At 57.9% G+C, this 15,120-nt stretch overlaps 1 protein-coding gene across 1 annotated transcript in view; it reads right to left on the reverse strand.

The window, feature by feature from the left end:
* Positions 1-15,120, reverse strand: part of LOC117651151 (head-specific guanylate cyclase) — a 91,621-nt gene that overhangs the window by 42,815 nt on the left and 33,686 nt on the right. The window contains exon 2 of the mRNA XM_034394954.1: positions 10,803-10,873. Coding sequence (XP_034250845.1) covers positions 10,803-10,873 — 71 coding nt within the window. The remainder of the gene's footprint in view (positions 1-10,802; positions 10,874-15,120) is intronic.

Below are 15,120 nucleotides of genomic sequence, written 5' to 3' on the forward strand. Positions count from 1 at the left end.
TTCAAAGGGGACACACCGGCCGACGGAGCTTCATTTTCCCTCTCTTTCCGGGTCAAGTCTACTGCTCTTGGGGGACTTCTTGTCGCCGGTCTCAGGCATTGGCTAACACAGAGCGAGGTGAGCGGTAGGTGTCGAAAGGAAGAAACGAACGCCGAAGCGAGTGAATCCCTTGCAGGCAGCTACACTCTCGGCCCGAACGATGCAGACACGGATCCTGGTTTCCCATTCCCCTTCCCTGCCAGCCTGAGACCCATAGACAATATCCAAAAAATTCCTGACAAAAAAAAGGGAACCGTTTTTGATGTGTCACCATTGCAGGCTTACTTACTTCTGAAACCGAGCACCGACTAGTTAGCGGGGACGAGTGTCTTAGAACCATGATACCTAGTATGTTTTCCCAGCATTACTTAGCAATTGATCAACGCTCAACAGACATTTTCGGTTCTCAAACGAATTACAGCGCAATTAGTGACGCACAAAATGTCACGCCCACCCAGGAATGCGTCCTGCTAATGACAAAGAGGCAGCAAACGGACTGAGATTGCACCATGGATATTGCGCGCAGCAAGCGGAGCAAAATAGAATGAATGCATCGCGCGGGGCGGCCAATCCAGCGGCGCGTCGGGGAGCCAGACTAGACGGCCTGGCGGCGCCTGCGGGGCGTGCCGGACATTGCCGTCGGCTGCTCGGGGCAATTTGCTCAGCTTGGGGGGAAGATAGAGAGACAGGGAGAGAGAGAGAGAGAGGAGAGAGAGAGAGGAGAGAGAGAGAGAGGGAGAGAGAGAGAGAGAGAGAGAGAGTGAGAGAGAGTGTGAGAGTGAGAGAGAGAGTGAGAGAGAGAGAAGAGAGAGAGAGAGAGAGAGAGAGAGAGAGAGGGGGGGGCACAGGCCGGTGCAGTTCCAGGCCTATAGGTGGCGGCACGCTCCGAATGACACGGCAACGGCCCCTTCCATTAGGGGCGGCGCAGCGACGGCATGGCTCCATCAAGGAGGGAGTCACCGTGGATTACACCCCCCACCACCACCACCCCCGGGCTAACCGCGCGGTAGTTGCATTTGAGGCGCCAAGCCGCGGCAGGCAGGCGTAAATTGGCGCCCCTTGTTCCGGCTGGCAGCCCACGACGCCGAGGTCGCGCTGCACAGTCCCCCCCCCCCCCCAAACTCTCCCGAGCTGATGGCGATTAACGAAGGTCGCCGGCAATCAGGCCTCGCCCCGCGATCAGCCAAACGAAATCAGCACCGTTCGGCTGGAAAATACGAGGTGCTCATGAGCCGCCCCACGCCGCCCCGCGCCGCCCTGTGCCCCGCCTCTCGAAGAATATGGAAATTGCTTGGCGCGGCTGCCGCTTAATTATACCACGAGGACTAGTGCCCCCCCCCCCTCCCCCAGCGCGGCAATACTCTGTGAATGAGGAGCGGAGTGTGTACGCGTCCCCGCGAAACCCGCGTTTGACGCGCACAAGTACCTCATTTCTGCTCAGCCTTGCTTCAGCTCCGCGCGGCGGGGCTTTGCGGCAGGGGGCTCGCGGTGGCGCGCTCGCAGCCCGCGCCGTGTAGTCCCTGGCACTCCTGGGGGGTTGACACTCTCACGTCGTGTAGTCCCTGGCACTCCTGGAGGGTTGACACTCTCACGTCGTGTCGTCTGGCACTCCGGCAGGGCGACACTCTCGCCACGTAGTCTGGCACTCCAACTGGCACTGCGACACTCGCACGACGTGCAGGCCGTGCGGGGCTCGGTGCGGCGCGACACTCCCCCACCGTATGGCCTGACACCCGCACACCGTCCTGGTGTTCCCCGAGGATCGGGCGCCGAAATGAGCCCAAAAAGTGGGGTGGTCAACAAGGACGCCCGTGTTTTGGGCTCTCCCTTCCCTGGAGTGCAGTCCCACCCGTTGCGTCTCTCACGCATTGTAAAAAGTGCCACACGTTGGCCGTGGCTCCGACGCAGTGCAGTGCGCCAGTGCTACGCCCGTCAAAAAACAGAGTCCTGGCCTCCCAGGTCCACCCTGGGGAAGATGACATCTTTTTCCAGCGTGGGCCTGGAAAGCCGCCGGACACCGTTTTTGCCGTGTGCGGGGCCGCGACACTTGCAACGGATTACGCACGGCCCGGACCGCCCGGACGCTTGGCGGGGGCTGCGTTACGTTGTGAAAGGGACCTCTGTAAGTGCGGAAGTAGCCCCGGCCCGGCCCGGCCGGGAGTTGGGCCGACCCACCCTTTATTCTGCGCTATTTCTACCTACTTACCCACATTTGCACTCAGACTGTCCCGACAAGCCCCCCCCCCTCTCTCTCTCTCACACACACACGCGCATGCACACGCTTACGCTCACGGACAAACACAAAACGCCAAGTTGAAAGGCTTTTGATCTATTCATCACTGGCTGGCGTGCCGGCGGGGCGCGCTGGAGTGCGACCGTCGCGATGAGGCGCAACACAAATAGCAGGGCAGCGCCGCTGGCTGGGCTGCGTGGAAAAAGCGCGGCAACGCGAGCAAAGCGCGGGGTGGCCGTATGCACCCCGGGGTGAGGACGACCCGACTCGGCGTGGCCTTGTTTTATCGAGAGCCATCCGTCCGGCCGCCCTCGCCGCTCCCCGTCATCGCCGCATTTATTGGAGCATCAAGTGGCGAGTTATTGCAGCAGCAGCGATGGCTTTCGACGAGCACTTCATGTGCAGGCCCGCCGCCCGAGCCGCGCGAGGCGGGCTAACAACTCCCGGAGGGATGTCGCATGTTTGCGCCGCTCTCGCGGAGAGCGGGGCGGGGCGGGAATTAATTTGAAACAAGGTTCGCGTCGCGGAGGCAAAGTTTCAGTGCGGGCTCACTGGAATAATGGCGCCAACAAAGGAGGCGTGGCAGTCCTTGAGCGCAAATGAAAGATTCACGCCGCCAGCGCTGCGACCCGGCAAAAAATCGCAGGGAAAAAAACACGTTCGGTTTATCTTTCGGTACGGGAGACAGTCGTTGAGGAACTTGGTCGGTCTTGAGTTTGATTCGTGCTAACAGCGCCTTGCGAGCTTCAGACTCGTGCGGCGCGGTCGGGATTGAGGACCCCGGCGCCAAAGCCGGAGCGTCGATGGTGGCGTCGGAACGCCTCCTTGTCACGTTTCCCCAAGTCAAAAATGCTGTTACCCAACTACTGCCGAAGGAAACTCGGCAGCAGCTGCGCAGTGCGTGCAGAGTGGCGGGCGGTGCACTGGAAACTCAGGTTCGTCGGGCGAAGCCATTTTCCACGATGACAGCAGTAGGAGCGCGACACGCCACTGATTGCGCACAGTTCCGAAATGTGCCCAGGTTTGAGAATCAAATTTCCCCGTGCGGCGCGAGGCGGCGGCGGGTCTGGCTGAACCGCCAATGTCCAACAACGAGTGCGGTGCCACAAAGACCAAAGCGGCGCCCCGTAAAACGTGTTCATCAAACAACGAGAAAAACAACAAGAACAAAAGCGAATGGGGCGAAACGAACGCAGCGACAATTATCGAATCAGCCCGGCGGGGCGCGGCCGCAAAATGGCCGAATGTGGGCCTGGAACGGTGCGCGCGGGGTGGTGGGAAAATAAACTAGGGCGGAGGCAAATGGGCGAGCCGCTGGTTTTTACGGGTTGACAGAAAATTAAATATCACCTGCAATGACGGTGGGACTGGCTCAGAGTCCCGCAGCCCGTCCGGTGAACAGATCATTATCTCGCTTGCTCGAGTGAAGCTTTTGCTCGATGGCGAGGAAGGAAGAGACAACAGAGCTCCGTTCTCCCGCCATCACAGTTAAGTCTACCCAGGTTCGACTGCGCCCGTCACCGCTCGGTCGCTCCGACACCAGCCTCGCGCCACGCATGGCCGTGAAGGCCTTGGCGGACAAGTTCTCGCGTGTCACTGGCAGACTGCTCCAGCAGAACACAGACACAGCCGCAGGAGCGGCGATGAAAAACAGAGCCGGTTGAAGCCTCAGCTTAAGCGGCAGTGCAACAGTGGGGCGCTACAGCGGAGTGGGCAAAGTGAAAGAAGGGGCCGTCCATTAAAAAGTTAGGGAAAAATCTGTGGGAGGACAGACTGTGGGAAACGATGACAACGGCCATGTGCTCCATCGGCTTGGGCGAAGACGTCCAACTTTTCCGGTGGGGTAGCGCCAGTGGTGTCGTTGGCGTCGCGCCGCGTCGGGCCAAGTCGCTCTGTATCCCGAATAGGCCCTTGCGGTGTGTCGGCCGGCGTGCCGGGACGGGCAAAGTTAAGAGAAGGGGTGGTTAGGTCCCGGCCGCCTAGGTGAACACACGGCCTGCCCCCGCAGCGCCGCACCCCTCCCGGAGTGCGCGCAGTAACGGATGGCCCACATTACTCAACAGTCGCTCTGCCGGCTCTGCCACCCCGACCCCCGGGGCATCAGTTGGGGTGGCAAAGCTGGGCCCTTTCCATGGGCAGGCCGTGGTCTTCGTTCCGCCCAGCATCGAGGCCGTGGCGACGGCCTCACTCGGCGCGTCACCGCACCCCGTGCTCGAGACGCGTTTTGAGCTCCACTCCAACCAAGCGGGTGACCCCGACACTGGATTCCTCGCTCGGAGAACAATCCATTGGTGGGGTCACACGTTCGGTTCGAGTACCAGTCTTCTGGCCCACTGTGCACCGTCAGGTCATGGTCATCGTACGGTCAGAGCCACGGCCTCAGTGTTGGCCTTTCCGCGGACCCCACGTTCATGTTCCGTCGCGGCCAGGCCGGCGCCAGCACCACGGCCTTGGTGTTGGCCCACCACGCCTGCAGCGCGGATCATTTTTCGTGGTGTTCCTGGGCAGCGCTGCCACGGGGGGCATTATCTGCTCGACGCAGCCCCGATGGGAGAGTGACGTGGGCCGCGCACCCCCGCCACCTCCCCCCACCCTCAACGCTGGGGCCGGGCCGAGCCGGGCCGGGAAACGCAGTGAGGGAACAAAGATTGGATGAATAAAGGACTTTCAGCGAGGGCCAGACGTTAGTTTGAGACGGGCAACCTTTTGCGCGCAGGACCAGCGGAAGGCCCGGGCACTTCAGTTGGCAAACAGCGAAGTCGGTCCAAGCTGCATAGAAATTCCGTGCCGCAATGGCATGCGCTGGCCTCGCCGTCCCATGCTCCGATTTCCTGCCCACTTCCGGTCCAGCTCCTCTGCGGGGCAGCCGCCTCCGCTCTCGTTCCGGCGAGCACCGAGACGTTGGAGAGCGCGGCGCGGAAAGATGAGACGGAGCGCGGGGTCCGCCCGGCCGTCCGTCTGTCGGTCTGGCCGCCGCCACTCCGCTCAATGCGGCCCGGCCCGCCCGGCCCGGCGGGCTGGCCTTCCACTTGGCCTTCTCGAATACGCTTTCCGCGCCGTTAGCCCCGCCGTGTGAGTAATACAGGGGGCGCGCGCCAGGGCCGGGGGCGGGGGAGGGGAGGGAAATGTACCCCAGACCGCCGGTCCCACCGCGACTGCGGTAAGAATGCTCTCGACGCCGCCGGGGGGGGGGGGGGGGGGGGGGGGGACACTGCAGAGTGCAGCAAAGCACAGCAAAGCGCAGAAAGCGCAGTGAAATCGCGTCGAAGTGTGGAAAGCGAAAGCACAAGGGAAGCGGCCCCGGCCGGCGACGCAGCCTCCAGCGTCGCGCGGCTCGCCCAAGATGACGAAGGACGACGACGTGGCGCCACAATGGACGAGTGCGTGGCGGCATGGCAGTGGAGGACATTACAAGTGAGGCCGCTAACGACCCCGAGGGGCCCCGAGGGGCCCAGCAGCTCCAGCCGCCGACCTTTCCGCACCCCCCGCACCACTGCCCCGTTCCGATTGCTGCTGATGTTGCCAGTGCGGCTGTAGTGTTTGGGGTCGGGTGGCGCGGCGGCGGGACTCGCTGGTCGTTCTCCCTCCCCCCTCCCTCTCTTCTCAAGGGCGGCCCGCAAGCGACAGAGCCGCAAGACGCATCGTGTGCCTTGCCCGCACCCGCGCTGCTGCTCCTTCGTTGGCCGTTGTTTCCTACTGATTCGCTCGGCGTTAAACTACCCCCACCCCCTCCTTTCCCTGCGTCCAAGGCAAGACGGCCAGGGGCACGCCGACGCGGGTACTGTGCTGGGACAGCGCTGCGTACGATCCAGCCGCACAACGACTGTGGTCAGGAGGACGCATCCAACAGGACTGCGGTGTAAGCTTAGGCGCTCCACAGAACGACCGAAAGAAGTTTCAAAAATTAAAAATGGGGGAAAATGTCTCATCTCATAATAATGTGGATTGTATCACTTTATTACATAATACCGGACCCGTGCCAGCTTGGTTTCATTACGTCATAAACAAAGCAAAGCGTTCACTCGAAATGCTCGATCGCGAAGCGTATTTATTAAATTCCTCCAATTTTTCACCCATCTAACTTTAACCGAACGCTGTGGCCTAAAAAATATGGTCTATGCATGCCACTGGCGCTGCCTATGGTACGTGTTTTCCTTAGTTTGGTCACCACATCATGCTAAATTTTATTTCGGTCTCATTCTCTATGACGTTCACTAGTGCCATAATAATAATAATAATTCAGTTTTTTTTCTCTATTGAAAAAAAAAAGTTTGTTGTTTTTTTACTGTGGAAAAAGGGAGGCATTGTAATTGATTCTACCATTGGAACCGGCGTGCACACATTACATCGGGGCTGAAACGACTCGACGCCCCAGTTTGAATGGGACCTCGCATCGCGCCAGCTTGCCTGCGCCGCGCACGTGATGGAGCTGTCCAATCAGAGCGCTCCCGCTCGTGCCCCTCTCTCCGAAGCACGGCGGAGCACGGCGGCGTGTGCGAGCCGGTAAAACATGAGCTGATGGTGCAGTAATTGTAGGACCCGGTCCTCTGGCTCTGGGAGACATCAATCAAAATGACAGCGTTCGATTCCCGGGGCGCGGGCCGGGCCGGGCCTGGGCCTGGCCTGGGCCTGGCGCGGACGGGACCATCCCTTCCGGCCGTCCGTCGGACTGCGTCCCCGCGGGGAAAGGGCGCGAAGGGAAATCCCGGCCAAATATTCCACTCGACATTCAGTGAAATAAATCGCACCGGCGGGAGATTGCCATCGCACGGCCCCGGCCGCCAAATGCCGAAAATTGGTAATTTCGAGTGAAAATACGGGGGGCGGCTCGGTGGCCCGTCACAAAGGGGCCGCCCGCTTGGCGGCGAGCCACACGTGTTGATGGAAGCGTCCAAACAAACTTTGGCAATAATGAGAGAGTTGGCGGCCCTGCCCGGCCCCGCCCTGCTTGCCGTTCTTCCTGAGACGGCATTCGCAGCTAGTGCAGCGAGCGAAGCCACTTCCACTGCAGAGCAGAAGCCGGTCGCGCCATTTCCAAGAGCCATTTCTGTCTCTCTCGCACCCCCACGAGCTGCACCATGGAGTGCAGCAGAGACAGAGCGACGAACAGATCCAATGAATTAGCTCGTCAACCACCCTCTCTCACCATGTGCTGGGGCAGAGTGGCTTCAAACGGTAAAGCGGAGTGAGTGCTGCTGGGTTCGGCTTCCGGTCGGTAGATTCAAAGGCCTTGATTGGTCTGACGTAACCTGCCGCGCCACCGCCTCAACTTCCCTCTTTGCGCAGAGCGATCCAATACAGCGCACTCCGGTCGAACCTTTCGTCGAAAACTATTCCACTCCAACTTTCTAAAGACCACTTCAGGCCGTGGGAGAGAGATGGCTGCACGTTCGTTGATCACAGAGTCTTCCAGGAATGTCCGATGTCCGTGCACGGGCTCCACGCCATGTTTAGAACGCAGCAGGAAAAATCTCGCTCTCGCCAAGCTTTCCACGACATGCTCCCTCGTAACATTCGTCAGAATGTGCATCGAAATGGCCATGTTGTTATTCTGGGGAAACAGGACACGCTATGTCGATCAAAGGCAAGCCACATCCGAGTTCTTTTCATCCGGACGATGATAGGCAAGAATGATGTGGGCTCAAAATACTTTTTTTTTAGAACAAGCCATTTGATTATTGTAAAGTCTCAAACAGTTTGAAAGGTTTTCAGAGTATTCGGCCATTTTTATCTCATATAATTTATGCTTTTGAAATAATTGCGTGAGACGTGTCGCTGGAAGTAATTTTACTCTCCCCCTTAACTCCCCCCCCCCTTCCCTTTTCCACCTCGCCTTCTCGATCATTACACTGCAAAGCGGTTTGGTGTGCCGGGAACAGCCAGGGGCCTAGCCGGGGGCCTCGCTGTGGACGGGGCGAGCAAAGGGGGGCTGGGTAACCGAGGCCCACAGAGCGCACAGCGCCTGCAGACCACAAGACTGGTCCATTGTCAAGGGGGCGTCGTGCTGGGCCTGCCTGTGCCGCCTGGCTGCCAGCCGGGCTGTGCCGCCTGCCACGCTGCGGCGCGGCCGGGCACGGCGTACGGGCCGCACACAGCCAAACAGTCGTGTCGAGCGCCGTGCCGGCAGCCATGCCGACAGCCTGCGATCGCACTCTGTCTTTGTCGCCTGTAACCAGGACGCATGGGGCAGGGCACGCAGGGCCGGCCTGGCCGTATGGCGGGGACATCCTCGCGCACGCAGAACGCGGATTGGGTAGGCTTCCATAAGTTGTTGCGCAGGCTGACGCTCTGCCGCGATGTTTGATGCGTGGAAAGTTGCAAAATCCAAAGACGGAGCGAACTTCCCTCTCGCCGGAATGGCGATGGTCCCCGAGACGGCCGCGTGCGTGGCCCAGCTGCGACTCTCCCGTACCATGAACTCGACCAGCCGAAAAGCGGAAAAAGTGCACCGAACTATGTTCTTGAACGACATAGTTCAGTGTACTTTATCCGCTTTTCGGCAGGCAGTTTAGGCTGTATCGAAGGCGGTAGGCAGTTCCAGCGCTAGAGAGACAGGTTTTTCTTCCCCTCCACTCCCCTCTGCAGTGTGCCAGCAAAGCGTCTGGGGTTTGGGATTGGCTTGCTGACGACGCCCTCGTCGGCGGGCAGCGGCATTCAGGCACACACTGCGCCGTTACAAGCCCTGCGATGTCCTCTCAAGAGTCCTGGACGGAGCCACTGCCGCCCAACGCCCCCACACCGCCTCACCCTCCCTCGCCCGGCCACGCCCCGCACTCACTAACTCCCCACTGTCCTCTCAAAGTGGTCCTCCACGCGGGCGACGCGGGGTGTCGGGGACACCTACAGTGTCCATTCCACGGAACAACAGCAGGACGGGCGAGGCGGGGTGGTCGGCCACCGCTCACCCGGCCTTCACCCGCGCCCATTGTGCATTTCAAAATTAATCTTTTCAAGTTCTCCCTGCTTTTCTCTGCGGCCCGCGGCCCGCGTTGCGAGTGGAGCCGGGCGGCTGCAGAAAGGCAGTGCGACGCTGCGACACGTCGCCGAGACGAGGGGAAACATAGAGTGCAGGAAACGGGCATAAAACCTGGCAGTGCCGTTATCCCTGTTTACTGCCACGGCGCGGCGGCACAACCGGCGGAGGGGCAGGACGGGCCAGCTAAGGCGCTCTCTCTCTCTCTCTCTCTCTCTCTCTCTCTCTCTCTCTCTCTCTCTCTCTCTCTCTCTCTCTCTCTCTCTCTCTCTCTCTCTCTCTCTCTCTCCCGCACACGCCATCGCCACCTTCCAGAGTGATGATCGCGGCCGTTCCGCGCTGATACGCTCCGGCCGCACATAAAGGGCGTCGGGGCGGCGGCAGGCCGGGCGGCAGGCCGGGCGGCTCGTGTTCGCGGCACCGCGCCCTGCGGTCTGCGCGACCCCCTCCGTCTCTCTCGCACTCATGGAGCGTGGCGTAGGGGTGCGAGGGAGACAGAGCGAGGAGTGCGGAAGACTAAGGTCGCTGGTCGCGCCTGCCGCCGCGCTGCGCCGACGCCCACCAGGCCTCCGCGCCGCCCGCGGCGTCGGGATTGAATTTCAATGAGTAATGCCCGCTTGCTGCGCCGGGCTAAATATTTGATCGTCGCCTCGACCCATAGCACCCTTCCTTGTTTGCAGCCCCTGCTCTAGAAACTGAAGAGAGTGCATGGCATGCTCCTCCTAGGAGTCAACCACAAAGCACACTCTTCCCAAGAGCATGCTTGCAAGCACACTTTTCCCAGGAGCATGCTTGGCAAGCACACTCTTCCCAGGAGCATGCTTGGCAAGCACGCTCTTCCTAGGAGCATGCTTGCAAGCAAGGAGAGTGCTTGCGAGCATGCTCCTGGGAAGAGTGTGCTTGCAAGCATGCTCCTGGGAAGAGTGTGCTTGCAAGCATGCTCTTGGGAAGAGTGTGCTTTGTGGTTGACTCCTAGGAGGAGCATGCTATGCACTCTCTTCAGTTTCTAGAGTGGGGGTGGATCGGCGTGGCGGCGCGTGGCTGCGACTGGGGGCGGCAGGGGGATCCGCACGAAGGGGGCGCGAAGGGGGCGCGGGGAGATATACGGCCGGAAGACGTTAAAGAGCAACAGGGAATGTAGCCTGCCCGGCACGGCCCGGCACGGCCCGGCACGGCCAGAGCAACCCGCCCGCTCGGCGGCGCGCTGCGGCCGGGGAAATGAGTTAGGCCAGTTTGCAGGGTAAGCGTGTGTGCGTAGGCGGTGGAGCGCGGGGCTAAGTCAAAGAAGTGGCGGTCGGCCCCACCCCGCCCCGCCCTGCCCCGCCCCAACCCTCACCACCACGCCACGCCCCACACCTCAGGCCGCGGCGCGGTCGGCGACCCTCCCCGTCCTGCATGACTAACGGAGCGTGGTCTGTTTTAATGGAAGTGCAAAATGCTTCCTCCTGATTCAGCCGTCCAGTTCGTTCCCACTTATGGCGCCAGAAGCGCCCCACGCGTTGCCAGCGTCGCGGTGGCTGCTCCACGCTCCAGTCCAGGCTCCAGAGATCAACTTACAGTGGGGTCTGCAGCGGCACCCAGTCCTCTTGCGAGGACAGGCTGCGCACGGCGGTCCGCAGGGCATCCCTCTGAAACACACGAACAAAACAGCGTTACGTCTCAGTTGCACAAATTTTCATCATCTGAGTACATCATTTGTAGCGTGCTTGACCAGCCGCACTCCACAGTCGTCGGTAGGCGAGATCGTAGAGGCATTGACACGCAACAACTATGTTGGTGGTTCGAGTCCCGCCGTTTCTTTTCTCTTTTCTGCACGCTAACAGGGCGAAGCGATCAAGCCTGACTTCATAGACACCACCTCACTGACCAGTCTCCATGAGACTAGTTTGACTTAAGGTTAGGTTAAATTCGTTGTTGATTCAGTTGTTCGTAGCTTTCCTGTCTGGTGCGACGTACCCTCCCTCCCCTCCCTTCTCCTCCATCTCCGATCTCTTCTTTCCTGAAAACAGGTCGGACAAACCGTAGGTCAAACTCCCCACCTAAAGTTTGTGGAGGCTGCAAACTGCACTCACGTAAGTGCGGGGACTGAAACTTCCACACACGTTCCACAAGTGCGCAGTTCTCTATACTCGGTTTCACAGTGCACTAACCAGGCGGTGCGAACAGCAGTCAGTCGCCCCTCGTCAATATAGTAAAAGTATGGGTCATTCCATGTCAACTCAACGAGGAGTTAGACATGAGGGTCTCCGAATTTGGTGATAATTGGTGAAAACATTGCAAATAGTGACTAGAACACTCCCCTAAAACGGTTTTGAGAAATTTTGATTTTTCGATTTTTTGAGGGTTTTTCAAGTTTTTGAGGTTTTGCGAACAGTGCTTTACTAAAACGATCATAGATCCTTGAGTTTTTGAGCTACAATAAACTTTTTTTTTTTCAAAATGCTCAGAATGAAATGAGGAATCTGAAAAAAAACTTTGGAACCAATTTGGACAAAATTTGTCAAAAGTGCCAAATTTTGAAAAATTGGACATTGAACGGTTCAAAGAGGGCCATCCTCAAAAAATCTGGAAAAAATATATTTTGTACCTCAGACTATGCCTAAAACGTGTGCAAAGTTTGGTCGTGGGGTTTTGCGTCGTTTGGGAGCTACTGCGCCTACATTACAGTCATACACTAAGAGATATCGAAGAAAGTCCCCACAAACGGTGCAGCGGCACGCCAACAACCCAGGAGCCAGTCGCGGATCTAGTGGAGGGGTAATGATGTGATCGACTACTACTCCACCCCCACCCCCGGGTTCTAGATAAGCCGCCTGGAAGGTGGGCAGTGGGCACTACTTGTACTTTGCTCTTGCTCCTTGACTTCGGCCTGGAGCAGGGTACTCCATAGAAAATCCTGGATCCGCACCTACCCAAAAGTGGCATTTTGTGATGAAAACCAAACTTTCCGAACCGAACCGTACAAAGGCCCTGGGTAAAATGAGAAATGAACAAAAAACTTTGGAAAAATCAAGGTTTTTTGTGAAAACCTTTTAAAAATAGCCTCCGACTTCAGAGTTCACTGAGGGTCTTTGTACCGACAAACTCGGTTTCCTTGTCCAAAATTACGCCTTGAAAACTTTGACCTACCCATCTATCACATTTCTCGATCTGTGACAGGTCTTCACATTTACCGCAACCTAAAATAAATACCTTACGTGATTGCAAACCTTTAGAAGCCCGCCATTTCCAAACTACTCTGCAAACTCAACAGTGGGCTCAGCACACTCAGTAAAGCGTGTTTTCACTAGTACACTCCAACGAGAGTGTGCTTAGATGAGGCGTAATTTTGAACAAGGAATCCGATTTTGTCTGTACAAAAACCCTTGGTGAACTCTGAAGTCGGATTTATGCTGTTTTTAGAAGGGTTTCACAAAAACCTAGATTAAGTGTTCGCCCAGGGCCTTCGTACGGTTCGGTTTGGTTTTCATCACAAAATGCCACTTCTGGGTAGGTGCGGATCCAGGATTTTCTATGGAGTACTCTGCTCCAGGCCGAAGTCAAGGAGCAAGAGCAAAGTACAAGTAGTGCCCACTGCCCACCTTCCAGGCGGCTTATCTAGAACCCGGGGGTGGGGGTGGAGTAGTAGTCGATCACATCATTACCCCTCCACTAGATCCGCGACTGGCTCCTGGGTTGTTGGCGTGCCGCTGCACCGTTTGTGGGGACTTTCTTCGATATCTCTTAGTGTATGACTGTAATGTAGGCGCAGTAGCTCCCAAACGACGCAAAACCCCACGACCAAACTTTGCACACGTTTTAGGCATAGTCTGAGGTACAAAATATATTTTTTCCAGATTTTTTGAGGATGGCCCTCTTTGAACCGTTCAATGTCCAATTTTTCAAAATTTGGCACTTTTGACAAATTTTGTCCAAATTGGTTCCAAAGTTTTTTTTTCAGATTCCTCATTTCATTCTGAGCATTTTGAAAAAAAAAAGTTTATTGTAGCTCAAAAACTCAAGGATCTATGATCGTTTTAGTAAAGCACTGTTCGCAAAACCTCAAAAACTTGAAAAACCCTCAAAAAATCGAAAAATCAAAATTTCTCAAAACCGTTTTAGGGGAGTGTTCTAGTCACTATTTGCAATGTTTTCACCAATTATCACCAAATTCGGAGACCCTCATGTCTAACTCCTCGTTGAGTTGACATGGAATGACCCGTATAAAAAATATTGTTCCATTTTTTTATCCCATTTTTTAGGTTTTTTTTTTTATTTATCGGAATGCAACGATTATCCGACTGGGGCGGGGCTGCCCTAATGGAACGCGGCGCGAGGCCATCAATGATGCACAAAGTGGCGACGCGGCAACCCTTTCAGACCGACACAAGCACGCACGCAGCACGCACGCACGCCTGGGTCTGGCCTGGGCCGCAGCCGCACGCGAGCCACCCGGTGGAGTGAGGACTAAATTCGCAATCAGCTGCGCGCCGCAGCTACGAATCGCCGCGGCAGGTGTCTGCCCGCCTGTCGGCCTGCATGTGTGGGAGCAGGAGCGTGTTTGTGTGTGTTTGTTTGTGTGTGTGTGTGTGTGTGTGTGTGTGTAGGTGTGTGTATGTGTGTGTGTGTGCGTGTGAAAGAAGACTGCGCGTAGAGTATGGTTGTTTTGTACCCTGTGTTTGTGCTATGTCTTTGTCTGTCTGCCTGTCAGTCTGTCCGTGTCTGTCCGCCTGTCAGTCTGCCTGTCAATCCTGCCTGTCGCTCAAACTGCCTGTGCGAGTCCGCATCTGTGAAACTAGACTACGCCTAGAGCATGGCTATTTTGTACTCTTTCTGTTTGTGCTAAGCCTATGTCCGTCAGCCTGTCAGTCTGCTCGAGTCTGCCTGCCTGTGTCTGCCTGTCTCCAGACTGACTACTGGCGGGGATGTTGTTTGCACTTGCCGAGAGCCCTCTCCCCCCCTTTTTTTTCCACCCCCGTCCAGCGGCCCTTATCACGGCGGCCCACATATTTCCCGCCGTTTATTTTCAATGGCGCCGCCTTTCTTCCCCGGGACCATCCCTCACGCCGGGCAACGCCGGGCAACGCCGGGCAACGCCGGGCAACGCGGATAACTGCCGTGACCACGCCGTGGCGTGGCGCGTCGTGCCGTGTCGTGTCGCATGCAAACCTTACGAGCAATCCCGGCGGCAATCCGCGGACGTGGACGTGGACTGGGACCCTCGTCGTCGTCCTCCATTCCCTCTCTGCCTCCGCAGCCCCTCTCCCCTCCCGATCGGCCACGGCTGCGGGCTGAGTCGTGTTTCCGTCGCTCTGTCTCTCTCGCACTGCGGGTGTACCTTAAAGGTGCGAGAGAGACGCAGTGGCCCTCCGGAAGCAGTGTGCCGGCCGGCGACAGCGGTATTAATGAGAATGCGTGCATTCCCCCTCCTCCAGGACCGTCCAACACCCTCGGACGGCACGACACTTGCCGGGTGGCGCTGCGACATTCCACTGTCGGTGTTGCTTTCGTTTACAGCGTGTCACCGGGACGCCGGGCGGCCAGGTGAGCCCCCCCAGGAGGTGCCGCACTGCGCTGCCGAGTGGGCCCATTCGCCGCTCTCCTTTTATACGCTTCTATAAAGGAGCGAGTGCCGGCCGGCCTCTCTAAACTACTCTCACTTGGCCCTCGAACGGGCTCTCGCCTGGCTCTCGCCTGGCTCTCGCACGCCGCGGGCGCGGCCAGTGTTTGGCATTGTGTGTGCAGCGGGACCGCCGCCTAGCCGCCACTCGTAGCGAGTGGAATTACCTTCAGTGGCGCCAGACCGGCTCGGAAGGTGAGGGAGGGGAGGGGGAGGCGGTGGAGGAGCAGCAGGAGAAGACGGTGGAGAAGGGGCAGAAGACGGTGAGGAGAAGAA

Source organism: Thrips palmi, unplaced genomic scaffold (genome assembly GCF_012932325.1).
Source record: "Thrips palmi isolate BJ-2018 unplaced genomic scaffold, TpBJ-2018v1 HiC_scaffold_5, whole genome shotgun sequence".
Lineage (NCBI taxonomy): Eukaryota > Metazoa > Arthropoda > Insecta > Thysanoptera > Thripidae > Thrips > Thrips palmi.